The sequence below is a fragment of the Ovis aries genome, chromosome 17, assembly GCF_016772045.2.
Source record: "Ovis aries strain OAR_USU_Benz2616 breed Rambouillet chromosome 17, ARS-UI_Ramb_v3.0, whole genome shotgun sequence".
NCBI classification, from domain to species: domain Eukaryota; kingdom Metazoa; phylum Chordata; class Mammalia; order Artiodactyla; family Bovidae; genus Ovis; species Ovis aries.
The window spans coordinates 16,907,969-16,922,134 of record NC_056070.1 but is presented as its reverse complement, the minus strand read 5'-3'; the positions used below and the strand labels follow the sequence as shown (position 1 = coordinate 16,922,134).

Genomic DNA, 14,166 nt, shown 5'->3' with positions numbered 1-14,166 from the left:
GAAAGAGCCCTCAGTGAACAAGCTGTTTTATACATTATGAATTACGGAGCTAAAGTAAGCCTAAAGATGTCCTTAAAACCGATTTTTTAAATTACATTTGTAAAGTTCTTTGGATATTCAGGGAAAAGATGACACTGACCTTTAATGTTAGCTTTGGATATTTTTATTAGTAGGAGCCTCACAGGGCGCTAAGCTATCTCCAAAGGAAAGTAAAAGCAAGTACTTTGCTTGCCTATAGCTAGGAGGCTTTATAAAACTCCTAATAAAAGACTGCAGAGAAGAACGATGCTATCTGGAGAGGCTCTCTGCAGTTCACTTATCACCATTCTTGGCCAGCGTTTCAAGAAATCACCAAACAAATACCAAGTATAATGTCTAGAGAGAGAACTTATCTATAGTACCCTCATATGAAGGATACTGCCAGGTATTGATGTATTCCAGTTTATGACCTGTTCTAGAGATGGTCAAGCATCTCTAAGGAAAGCGAATCCCACTTGAAGGCTTCAGCTGGGGCCACCAGAGTGCTCTTTCCGCAGGCCTGTTTTCCTACCGATCAATTTGAGTGAGAGCATTTCAAGCCCATTCACTCCCCTTGGAGTGCGTGAGTCTATTTGAGTATCTTGTCCCTTTTTGTCACTTCTCTGTCATTTTGGGATTATTAAACTCATTCCTCTAAGGCATGATTTCTTTTGTGTTTCTAATAAATAGTTCTTAGCATTGCATTGTTTTATGACCAAATGAATTGTTTTATATCTTGGTGGTGTCTGTTTTCTACTTTAGTTACTTAAATCCTCTGAGAATTTTTAAAGGCAGGATTTCTAAGAGAAGAATATTTCTCTAAGGCAGAATTTAATTTATAGTTTTAGGATACTTGTGTAGATGCAAAAACACTAAAGAAGCTTTAAGCAACTTTGAGATATTTTATCGAAGTATTTAAATTTATTTAATTTGAATTCTATAAAAGGAATCTAGAGAAGGACTAGAGTTCTATGAGAAACAGGCAGTTTTCCAACTATACCTGTTGACATTCTACCCTAGATCCTAGAAGTTTGGGGGTTACTGTCACATTCTCTTCTTGTCAACAAAAAATCAAGGAAAATGAAATCTGCCTTTGGCTTCCTGCCCACTCCTGACTATATTCTGGTTGCTGATCCCTTCATGATCATCCAGAAGACATTTTAAGAGTTTATTATTTTAATTAAAATGGCACTTGTAACAGGGGGGATGATTTTGAGTATTACAGGTCTGCTGTTAAACTTGAACTTGGAGCTACATGGTCCAACTGTGCATCATGAGGTTCTAGGTCACAGAGCCTTAGTTTGGCATGAAGAGAATGGGAAAACAGTGCTAATTTCACAAGACAGAATGTTTCCAAGGAGAAAGGTTACACGAAAGGAATCAAGAGTGCTGGTTGTTTCTTCCTGAACCCCAGCAGTGTTTGGGCAGACTGACCTTGCAGGGCTAGGCCAAGCAGGTCGGAACCAGAGAGGCCCCAGTCAGAAGCAGGCAGCTAGCCACTCACCGGCAGGGCAAGATCCGGACGATATCGTTGGGCTTGTACCCCTCAATACAAACGGCACAGTTGTCAAAATCGGGCTCCGTTTCCTGCAACACAGAAAGCACAGATGAGCCTGCTTTGCGAGCTTCAACTTCTGTAAACACACAAGTAACAAGCCAAAGGAGAGCTTGCCTGGAGCAGGGCTTTCGACTCGCTCGACGCTGGCTGTCTTAATCCATAATTTATTATGCACTGGTTTAGTTTCTAGTCCTTCCAACCTCCATTTTTTGTTTCCTGGTTCCATGGCAAGAGCTTTGACAAGGAAATCGTTTTTTAATGTACCATTACTAATCATGCTACTTATTATAATCAGAGGTGACATAGCAAAGTCTCAAGGATGAGAGAAATGCTATTCACGGAGACTCATCAAAATGATATTTAATCTATCATTCCTGGGGAATCTAATGTATACAACTCTAACATAGTGGTTCCAGCTTTCTTTTCAAATACTTAAATCTCTTTCAACACCCTGTAATACATTACTTACGTAACAGTCCTTGTTCTTTTATTATTCTGTTTGAGGAGGAAAAAAAGTACTGAAAAAAATGTGCTTTAAATTTAGTGATGCTTTTAAAATAAATTTTATCCTATTAAGCTCAAAGGTATTTTTATATAACTGAAAACCAGTAGCACCTAATTAGTGAGACAAATCAATTATTCACACTAGAGACAACACCTCAAATACAAGTAGAGCTGTGAATCTCTTACAGTGGCTCAAGGAGCCCCACATTCATGGACTGCAACCCACTGCTCTAAAATTTCTCCTGGGGGAAAAAATTCTCCTGGGGAGAACAGAGGTCTTTAGAGGTCTGTGGGCCCAGACCAGCTTGTGATCCTTGTGATCCTTCCTTAGGGTATGCTTCTGCTTTGGGCTTTATGTCATCATCCTACAGCTAGAGAGTTCTAGAAGGACTGTACTGGAATGAGTTCTGCTGTCATAACTTTGGGGTTCTGGAAACTCGGTTTCAGGGGGACTAAATATGCTTCTTGCATTTTGTAAATTGTTGTTTAGTTGCTAAATCGTGTCCGACTCTTTGTGACCCCAAGGACTGTAGCCCGCCAGGCTCCTCTGTTTATGGAATTCTCCAGGCAAGCATACTGAAGTGAGTTGCCATTTCCTTCTCCAGTGGATCTTCCTGACCCAGGGACTGAGCCCACGTCTCCTGCATTAGCATTAGATTTTTTACCACTGAGCCATCAGCATTAACTGCAGACTTAAGTGGAATACATCACTTAGCACCTAAAAAGCTTTTTGTGCAAAGATTCATAGAAAAATTTTCTTAAGTCATAATTCCAGGAACAGGCATTTCATTTTTATCTAGTGGGACACTGGAATAAGGTACTCAGATTCGTTTGAATATTGAATATTTTCTCCTTTGCACTGGCTGCCAGAAAGCCCCAACCTAAATTTTGGACCCATGTCTGTTTTTAATTTCAGGTAATGAACCTGGGTACTATTTCATCCTGGTTTTATCTACTTTTCCTAAATTTACTTTTTAATTTCTCATGTTTTTTTCTCCAAAGACTTTACGGTTCCATTGCATGCATTTTACAAACTGCCTTAACTTATATTTAATAATGTTGGGCATAATAACAGATGCTTATAGGAAAACTATTAGCATGTATTTCCCTTCCTCATCTTCTTATCTACATTGGTTGCTAGGAAACTCAGAAGCTTTAAATAGCTCCTCACCAAAAAGAAAAGACTTTGCCAACAAAGGTCCATATAGCCAAAGCTATGGTTTTTCCAGCAGTCATGTACAGATGTGAGAGTTGGACCATAAAGAAGGCTGAGCACCAAAGAATTGATGCTTCTGAACTGTGGGGTTGGGGAACACTCCTGAGAGTCCCTTGGACTGCAAGAAGATCAAACAAATCAGTCCCAAAGGAAATGAACTCTGAATATTCACTGGAAGAACTGATGCTGAAATGGAACCTCCAATACTTGGGCCATCTGATGCAAAGAGCCAACTCGTTGGAAAAGACCCTGATGCTGGGAAAGATTGAGGGCAGGAGGAAAAGGGGGCAGCAGAGGATGATTTGGTTGGACAGCATCACCACCAACTCAGTGGTCATGAGTTTGAGCAAACTCCGGGAGACAGTGAAGGACATGGAAGCCTGGCATGCTGCAGTCCACTGGGTCGCAAACAGTCAGACATGACTTTAGCAACTGACCAATAGCAACAACAAAAAGAAAAGAGGCTGTTACCTTGTCACCCTTCTTGATGGTCCTGACCTGAAGCTTGCTGATTGCTTTCTTTGCTGCATCTCCCAGTCGACGCTGAAAAACCAAAAGCTGCTCGTTAGTAATAAAGACTTCTCATTCTTAACTTCATCTCTGATAGCATTCAGTAAACCATGGCAGCTATCTCTGAAATGCACAAGTGGCAGGAATGTTAATGAAGAGGGCTGGAGGAGATGGGGCAGTGACCTCTGTGCAAAGTGGCTTGGCTCACTGTGGTCTATTAAAGAGTTCAGTCATTGAGAGAAGCTCTTCATGCCGGATGTTAAGCAAACGGAAGATGACATGGGAAGACTTTGTCCCACAGTGACTCCAGTGCAGGTCGTATCCATGCAGAGAAGAAGAAAAGTTCCATAATTTGCCCCACTCTAGCCACTCAGTTTGTGACATGGAGATAGCCAGTCTAAAGTAGTTGGAATAGTTTTCATCTTTTGTTCAAAATCAGGGTTTATTGCTTTCATATTCCTTTCAATTTGGAATTTTAAGCAGTTTGCTTTGCTATATATATATCCAACCTAGACTTATATTTGGTTTGTACTATTCTATCTAGGATCAGACATGAGTCTGAGCAAACTCTGGGAGATAGTGAAAGACAGGGAAGCCTGGTGTGCTGCAGTCCATGGGGTCACAGAGTCAGATACGACTTAAGTGACTGAACAACAACAAATTCTATCCCATCACTTTCTTACATGCCATTTCATCTCCATTGTGTGTGTGAGTACACACATAGGAAAATACATAAAGCATACATATTCAGTTTAGCAAATAATTATAAGGCGAACACCTGAGCAACTACCATCACTCATGTTAAGAAACAATGTATTATGTACTCTTTTTCTTTTTAATAGAGAAAGTTACTATCCTAATGACCCCTGCAGTAATGCAATCATAGAGCAATTTGGAAGAGTGGGAGAGGGAGAAGATGGGGAGAAATTTATGCTTTAATCTTTCAAGGAAAAAAATCAGTTTGCTTGTATGCTTGTAAATTTTCCACATGTTGTTATCTTCTTAGGCACGTGTACTTCTAGTTTGTGACAGATGTGTGTCTGCAGCAGTGAAACATACTTGAAGGACTAAGATAAATGGGGCAAACATTTAAACAGAATAATTACTTGTTTTCATTAACTTTGTTCCTTTTGAAATAACACTCAAGCTTCTCTCTTTTCTTTAAAATAGCACATACTACCCTGGTGACTCAGTGGTAAAGAATCTGCCTGCCAAAGCAGGAAACGTGTTCAATCCCTGGGTCAGGAAGATCCCCTGGAGGAGGAAATGGCTACCCACTCCAAGACTCTTGCCTGGGAAATCCCATGGACAGAGGAGCCTGGCAGGCTACAGTCCTTAGGGTTGCAAAGAGCTGGACACCACTGAGCAACTGAGCATGTGATGAACAGTTAACACATCCTAAGTACCATGCTAAAACTTTATATACAATATCAGCTTTCCCTTACAACAACCCCATGAGGAAAATACTATTTTACAGAATGAACTGGGACTTAAGTAAACTGTTTAAATATCACAGAGTTAGGACAGGTAAGCAAAACTTACATATATGTCTTTTGAGGAGAAAAAGGATCATATTTTGGCAGAGATTGATGAAGGATATAAAGTCTGCACTTCCAGGGGAAGAAGAGATGATCTAGATAGCTGGAAAATACGGAAAACCAGCTTCTGGGATATAGATGATGACTAAGGGACCTGGTAGAACTAGGTTTTGTTTTGTTTTGTTTTCTATAGGAGTTCTGGACAAACAAAATAAAAGGAAAAGCACTGTAAAGTTTTTAAAAATGCTATGACCATTTGCAGGCAGCCAAATATTGTCAATATAAGCATGTTTCCATTTCTTCTTAAGTGACATGAAAATCAGGAATATTGACTTCTGGATGAAAACCACCGTCTCATTTTCAACAATTTTCAAACAACTAGTCTGGATTTCTAAAACGCAAACTAATCAGAGAAAGACATAAACATTCTTAATAAAATGGCCCAAATAAGGTAGTTGTTACTTCCGAAGTTGATCTCTTAAATCTTTGAGATTTTAACTGCGCTGAGTCTAAGTGAGTGGGAAGTCTATAGGCTGTGCTCAAACCAAGTCTTACACACAGTCTGAAGGGAGAACCGAGAGACTGAAACCAAAGTCCATCACAAAACAGACTCTTTCCTTTGTGGTGCTCAGAAATGCAGTGATCCGATGCCAAGAGACGGTGTAGGGACCATCTCAGGCAGACGTAGGGCCCACCTCAGGTTTGTGTGGGCCTTTTGTTTCAGGTAAGGATTACTCTCTCTTCTCCTACAGATTTTCTCTAACCCCACCAGATTCAAATCATATTACACTTTTCCTTAAAAACTGTCAGGAGTTGAGACATCTTGGTAATTAGATGTACCCATCAATTTGATTGAAAAAGGTAAAAGAAAATATTTACCAAGGTTATTGGTTCCTTGACAACAATGAAGATAAACAGCTTTATGGAAAATAAACACAGAACCATTTATTAGAAAACTAAAGTCTGACATAAATACCAACAAGGATGGTAAACAATGACAGACTCCAATTCAACACAAAATGTATAATTTAGTTACCTCCTAAGTACTTCAGAAATTGAGAAAAATAAAGACATTCCTCTCTTGTCCTTCTCTGGGTTATAAAGAGAAATACAGTCAAGGTGAGAAAAAACTAGGAATAAGTATGCCAAAACACAGCATCAAGTCGAGCTTATGTTCCTCCTAGTTCACTTGGTTGAATAAATCTGTTTCATGTGCTTAGTCACTCGTCATGTCTGACTTTGCAATCTCATGGACTGTAACCCTCCAGGCTCCTCTGCCCATGGAATTCTCCTGGCAAGAATACTGGAGAGGGTTGCCATTCCCTTCTCCAGGAGATCTTCCTGACCTAGGGATCGAATCCAGGTGTCCCGCATTGCAGGCAGATTCTTTACCGTCTGAGCCACCAGGGAAGCTCTAATTCCGTATCGTAACTGCCCCCTTTTTTTCCCTGACAGCTGTATTTTACAGTCATTGATTATTATCATCACCATCACAACCAAGCAGAAACATAACGAGGTGTTTCCATGTTCTAGGTGAAGAGAGGACATCATAGACGTAGACAGAATTGTCCCAGCCGTGTGAAGGCTCACGCGGCCACAGCTGACTCTGACACTTCCTCACTTGCTCTCCTACATAATAATGATCCTCCCAGGTCTGCTGCATGGGACAGAGATCATTGCATGGCCGGTCCAATCAATTTCTATGATGTAGGTCACCCCTCCATCCGTCTAGAGAGATGGAGAAAAGATGCAGACTATTTTGGCGGGCACGGTGACCCCACAGGGTGATGGCTTACAGTTGCTTAGGCACACATGGCACGGGGTAAAATCATCATCATTTTAAAAAGTTAATTACTTAATTTTGGCTGTGCTGGGTCTTACTGCTGCGCGTGGGCTTTCTCTAGTTGTGGCCAGCGGGGGCTGCTCTTCATTGTGATGTGTGGGCTTCTTTCTGAGGTGGCTTCTCTTGTTGCAGAGCATAGCCTCTAGAGCGCGAGGGCTTCGGCAGTTGCAGTGCATGGGCCTGAGATGACCCTCGGCACGTGGAATCTTCCTGGATCAGGGATCGAACTGTGTCCCCTTGCACTGGCATGCGGATTTTAAACCACTGGACGACCAGGGAAGTCCCGGGGTTCTTCTTTATGGGAAGAGTTGTAAAGGAAGTGGCAATGGTTGGGAGTTAGGAAACTCAGCTTTTGCTCCTGTTTTTGTTACTCACTGTGTGACTTAGACCAAGTCACTTAAATAGCCTAGGCCTTAGTTCCCCTTATCAGTAACCTTCAATATGTAAACTTATACTGTTTCCAGCTTTATCAGCTCATCACTGTCATCCATACAGAACAGAACTGGGAGGCAAAGATCCCTTGAGACCTGAATTATGGAAACATAGCAAACCAATGGCTAAAGACCTCACCGAATACTTGCTCCGTGTCCCCTGAGGGCTCTGAGCTTCCTCCAGCCAACATCAATCAGAGACCATTTTGGTTCCTGTTCTTTAGGAGACAGAAGCATCACCACCTACAGACCCTCCTTTGATGGCAGATACCTGGCCCACTTCTATCCCCTCCCCTTTCTCTTTCCTTGTGAAGTCCAAGTTTGTTTTAAATTCCACTACTTCTTTGGTTCCAACAAAACTTCAGCACCAAGATGTGCAAAAGAAACCCAAGGGGCATGGACCATGCACTGCAAATAACAGAAGAAGGCATTCTCAGGGAGAGGGAGCTCTTTCGGGAAAGCTTGGCTGAATGCCATTACCTGACCTCAGGCAAAACAATACAACACAGGTCTGTCTGGTTTCCTTGGATTGGCCTCAGAGGCAATACTGCTGATGAAAAGCAAAAGAAAGAACCAGATTCAGTTTATCTGATCTGCTGATATCTGAAGAAGCTGCTATCTACTAGGAGTCCCTTGGTTCTCAGAATACAGGTCCAGTTCTGTGTCTGAGGTGGGATATCCTCGGAGACAGTGAAACAAAGTCCCGGCACGTGGCCCAAGGCAGGCTCACTGGCCACAAAGACGGCAGGAATGCTGCCCACTGGTGCTGCTTTACCACCAGGGGGTTTCTATAAGGGGCCTCCCAGGTGGCGCTAGCGGTAAAGAACCTGCCTGCCAATGCAGAAGACATGAGGGACGTGGGTTCCATCTCTGAGTCTGGAAGATTCCTTGGAGGAGGGCATGGCAACCCACTCCAGCATTCTTACCTGGAGAATTGCATGGACAGAGGCAGGCTACAGTTCACAGGTTTGCAAAAGAATCGGACACGACCGAAGCAACTTAGCACACAGCACTCAGGGTTCCTATCAGCAGGGTAAGAATCAGTGGAGAGCAGCCAAAGTGGCCCACCTCGGAAATGAGGCACCCAGGGCTTCCTAACATCCTGGTGGAAGGGGAGGGCGGCCCATGGCGCACACCGGTGCTCAGGATCAAGAGTATCGGATCTGGCTCCCCAGCTCAAGGTTCAAAAAGAGGTCCCCAGACACAGAGGTCATTAGCTGGTAGAATGAAGAAGACCCCTTAGCATCCTCTGGGAAGCTCCCTGAGGTGGAGAATCTCAAAACAGATATGACAAAGGGCCTAGCAACTAATCTTTATTTCCAAAGCCCCAAAGGGCCAATCTTCACATAGTAGCATGGTCGGCCATTCCTCATGTTCCCGCTGTGACTGGCGGAGGGGCTGGTGATCCTCTCTGTGGGTCAGGGAGCCTCAGGACCTATATTGTGAAGGGAGCTTGATCATTGGAAGCCACCCTGCCTTGAAATAAAAAACCTGCTTGTGTGCCCTTGGGGAAAACAAAATCATTTAATATTTCTCTCTCTCAAATTCATTACATCTAGTGTCCCCTTTGGAGAAGGCAATGGCACCCCACTCCAGTACTCTTGCCTGGAAAATCCCATGGACGGAGGAGCCTGGTAGGCTGTAGTCCATGGGGTTGCTAGGAGTTGGACACAACTAAGCGACTTCACTTTCACTTTTCACTTTCGTGCATTGGAGAAGGAAATGGCAACCCACTCCAGTGTTCTTGCCTGGAGAATCCCAGGGACGGGGGAGCCTGGTGGGCTGCCGTCTATAGGGTTGCACAGAGTCGGACACGACTGAAGCGACTTAGCAGTGTCCCCTTAAAATTCTAAATACTATGATTGGGAGTTTGGGATTGACATAGACACGCTGCTATATTTAAAGTGGATAATCGACAAGGCCCTAAGTATAGCACTGGGAACTCTGCTCAGTGTTATGTGGCAGCCTGCGTGGGAGGGGAGTTTGGGGGAGAATGGATCACGTATAGGTACGGCTGAGTCACTTCTCTGTTCACCTGTAACTATCACAGCACTGTTAATCAGCTATACCCCAATGCAAAATATAAAGTGTTTTAAAAAACAAAATGGATAACCAACAAGGACCTACCACATAGCACCAGGAACTCTGTTCAATATTGTGTAATAACCTAAATGGGAAAGGAACTTGAAAAATGATAGATAACTGAGCCATGTTGCTGTACACCTACAACCAACGCAACATTGCTAATCAACTACACTCCAATATAAAATAAAAACAGAAACCATGATCCTGATATCAGGCAGTTAGTTCTCAAACAGATGAGGAGAATGGCCAGGTAGCCAATGCCTCCAGTCCTTATACGTGCAGTTTCTCATCTGCAGCCCTCGCGGGAACCCGGGCTCTCAGGGCTGATCTGAGAGGTATCTGGGGAACGCCGGGTACGAGTCCACCCTGGTGACATCAGGGTGCTGCTTCCTTAGAGTGCCGATCCAGGGCCATCATGAGGACTTGTGAGGAGACAGAGATGCATGGTCTAGCATGTAAAAGTCGCCTTGCCATGTGCTCAACAGTAAGCAGATGTTCTTCTTGGTCATATAGAACCTTCCACACTGTTCATGGTGTTCTCCATGTGTGAGAGTGGGCAGTGGGCCGCCTCTCCCCTTCCCACACCATCGTGCCACCTTTATGCGAGTGTCCTTGCACACTTCATAGGTGAGAGTGTGATAGAAAAGGCTTCATGTGCCTCCGCACCATTTCCTCACTTCCTCTCACCTTGTTCTGCCCAGTGGGCTGGACCACTGTTCCTATATCTGTGATTTAGATCCAGTTCCTGATTCCCAAGATTCCTAAGCTCTCCCTACACTGGACTGTCCTTCTGTCTCATGACCCTGCCCTGACCAAGTCTCTGATTCCACTTTGCTCCAAAACCAAAGTTAGATAGCAAACACTCTATTCATCCTTACAAGGTTCCAGCTCCTAACACATCAGCCTTGGTAGTATCCTAGATTCTCACTTAGCTGTCTGAGAGGGTCCCATTTATGTCTGGGTCTATGTCTGATTATGTAGCAGAGAAGTCTGGGCTTGTTCAGAGCTGAGACTCTGTTGGCTGGAATGTGACATTATGAAAAGCAGCCCACTTAAGTGTCCCGTGTGTGCTCTGAGCCAACCTGTACTCTAACACTTTCATGGGCTGCTTTCCTGGGCTCTTCCGGGCCACAGGGTTTGTTCAGGAATGGAGTGCAGGGGTCCAGCCACCTCCGAGAGCTCTGTGGATAGGGAGCCTGAAATAGACACTGGACTCAGGCATCCACAGCCTGGCTGACGGCAAGGTCCCCAAGCAGCCTGGCCCTGGAGAAAAGAGGACAGAGCTTCATCAAAGATAAGCGGTATGAGTGAAAGCCACAGCAGAGCAGTGACTCTGAGCCAAGGAGAGCTGGATCCAGAGGGCACATGAGGCTGTGCGTGGTCTCTGCTAACGAGCACTCTTGCTGCAACTCCATTAAGAGAGCCTGTGGGGAAGAGGAAGGTACAGGGCAAGGAGGAAATGGTTTCCAACAGTGACAAGAACTGGGAAGAAAATAAAGCAAATACATAAAATAATATGATGGAGGGAGAAAGACTGGGGCACAAGTGTATACCCGGCTGTCTTCAGGCCTCTTCTCTGGATGCCCATTTCCAGGAGGCACTCACCTTGTCCTGACCATTTAAATGGCATCTCTACACAGATAACTCTTATATTGCCACCTCCACCTCTTCTTTCCTAAATTCTCAGCTTGTGTATCAAATGCCTACCAGGCATCTCCATCTAATAGGCTTCTTTTTTTTTCAATGTTTATTTAGTATCTGCTTGCTTTTAAAAATTAAAGTATAGTTGATTTACAATGTTGTGTTGGCTTCTACAGTTTATTATCTCCATACCCCATTTCTGGTTTCTCTGCCCTTCTGGACCTCTTTTTCTGCTTTTGCTATTTCAGTTAATGTTGCAGGAACTGACCTAATTGCACCCTTGATTCTTCTGTTTCCCTCACACATAAGATAACCATACGATTATTATCTAAACTGGAACACTTGTGAGAATAAAATGGGGGGGTTATTAATTATTAGGTTAGTACATGTGTGTGTGCCAAGTCGCTTCAGTCCTTTCTGACTCTTTGCAACCCTACGGACTGTTGCTCACTAGGCTCCACTGTCCATGGGGTTCTCCAGGCAAGAATACTGGAGTGGTTGCCATGTCCTCCTCCAGGGGATCTTCCCCACCCAGGGACTAAACCTATGTCTCTTCTGTATCCTGCATTGGCAGGTGGCATCTTTATCACTAGTGCCACCTGGGAAGCACAAGGCTAGTATAGCAGGTATAAACTAGGATAACTGGTTTATATGCTACATAGAATCCACGGAATTTCAAAATATTGCCCTAATTTGATGCCCATCTGGCTTCTCCATCTCGCTCACTCTAGTCCAAATTCATCACCTGTTATCCTGATTCCTGCACAGTCCTCCAAGTGGGCTCATATCTGTTTTTTATGTGTATTTCCTGTGATGCCACTATAGTATATTGCCATGTGAAGGCAGAGTCCTTGTGTATGTATAATAATAAATGTGGAAAAGAACTTTTCTTATTTATAGACACAGAAACTTCTGGAAGCATAGAAATGGAAGTGCTAAGGCTTGTTTCCTCTGGGGAGAGCTAGAGGGAGGAAAGTTGACAAAGAGTCTGAAGCGGGGGTGGTGAACACTTACTTTTAAATGAACACTTTTATTTTTGCCTTTTTCTAAAAACAGTGTGCACACTGTTGCATGGGAAGGTATTTTCTAAGAACGCCAGGGTTTTTTTTGTCTGTAGTCTATTGATATGTCTTCCTTTCCCCAATAACTCTGGAAAAATAATTCCATTTTATTTCAAACTGTGTCACCTGGGACACAAAGCCCCTATCCAGACTTAACTACATGTGAGTTATGTAAGATCCTGCCCTATTTAAATCTGGGAGGGAAATACTGTTTTCTAAGAGATGCTTTACCCATTAAAGACAACCCAGGTTGGGGTTTTTTTTTTTTGAGCATGAGCCACCCATTCTCCTTGACTGGCCCTGCAATAAACCTTTCTATATTCCAAAAAAACCCCGCAATCTTATTAACAACTTTCTGATAACCTACATGCATTTTTTCACGGGGTGCTTGCATCAAGCCTGTGGGGATGACCTATGGTCATTCCCAGTTTACACGTGAGGAAATCTAGGCACAGAAAGGTAAGGACCCAAACAAGATCACACCACTAGGAACTGCCAGAGCAAAGATTGCGGTCCAGACCCACCTGACTACAAAGCTCTGTCTTTAACTATCACCACACACTAGCACCATCTTGGTACAGTTTCTTTAGGAAACGTGCCACACCAGTCAAGTCTCCCTCTCCATTTTAAGTTGTGGCCCTAATCCTCCATGTCATCATCTTAAAGGCGCTGCAGTGACATTACCACCATAAAGAACATCTAACAAATCTTATTCCATGGGAAGCTACACTGAAATGATCTGAAAGGGCTAATGATCATGTAAGATGATGGTGACTTTCCTCGAAGTGTGACCTGCACCAAGCCAGGCAGAGACTGAGGCGTGCTTCTGGCTTCTTCAAGTTCAGTCTCTCAGTTACATACCGGAATGGCTAGATACTTCACCAATGTAACATTAACGCCTTTGGTAGTCCAGTTTAGACTGTGAGTCAACATCTAGCCTGAGAGTTCCGCTTTCCAGAAGGGCCAATAATGCTTCAATAAAAATAAATGACTTCAGGTTACCTGATGCTTACTAAAGCTATAGCTTATACAGCTGTAACTTTCTGTTGACTGGAACGAAGCACTCCCCATCAAAAGAGAAATATTTGTCTTAGGGAAATTACAGATCCTTATTTCATTCATAAAAGGGCTAAAGTATGATGTCTATTTTGATCAAGAAATAGTGCTTTCAGCATGATCCAAATTCACTGAGTAAACCAAAGGTAGCATCCTGTAACTCAAGGAAAGTTAATAAAAAGGGAGCAGAGTAAAAACTTAAACCTCATCCACTTCATGCCATCTATTCTAATTTACTTTTCACATCCGTCACAGAATTGCACATGTCAAGACAGACATGCAATCTATATCTTCCCGCACAAGGAGAACTAGCATTGGAAACAGTTACTCAGCTAATTCAAGACTAAAAGTTTCATCCTTGGCTTAATTTCTCAAAGACTGCTTGGATTATCTCTAGACTCAAAAAGATAGGGGTACCATCTCTATCATTGTTGGATCAGCTGGTAAGTATCTTTGTGATAACTGATTTATATTTGTACAAGTTCTTCAAATATAACCTTTAGGAACCTGTGGAACTGAACTTATTTTTTGTTCCATATCTAGTTTCACTGCCTTGTGTCTAATTGGTAATGCATCCACTTAAATTCAAGAATATTCAGTAAAAGTATCAAAGTTCGAACTTTGGTTATGGAATTTATATGATGGTAATAATGATATCATTCATTGAGAGCTCTGTAAGTGAGTAATTATGCTCAGGCACCTTAA

General features: G+C 43.0%; 1 protein-coding gene across 4 annotated transcripts in view; it reads right to left on the bottom strand.

The window, feature by feature from the left end:
* The window catches only part of RNF150 (ring finger protein 150), a 286,972-nt gene that overhangs the window by 95,658 nt on the left and 177,148 nt on the right, over positions 1-14,166 (bottom strand). For 2 of the 4 annotated variants that reach the window (XM_060400648.1, XM_042234321.2), the window contains exons 3-4: positions 3,768-3,854; positions 1,523-1,605 (exon numbers count right to left, since the gene is read on the bottom strand). In XM_060400648.1, the coding sequence (XP_060256631.1) occupies positions 1,523-1,605; positions 3,768-3,854 (170 nt within the window). The remainder of the gene's footprint in view (positions 1-1,522; positions 1,606-3,767; positions 3,855-14,166) is intronic. The other 2 variants (XM_060400650.1, XM_042234323.2) reach the window with 1 other exon arrangement.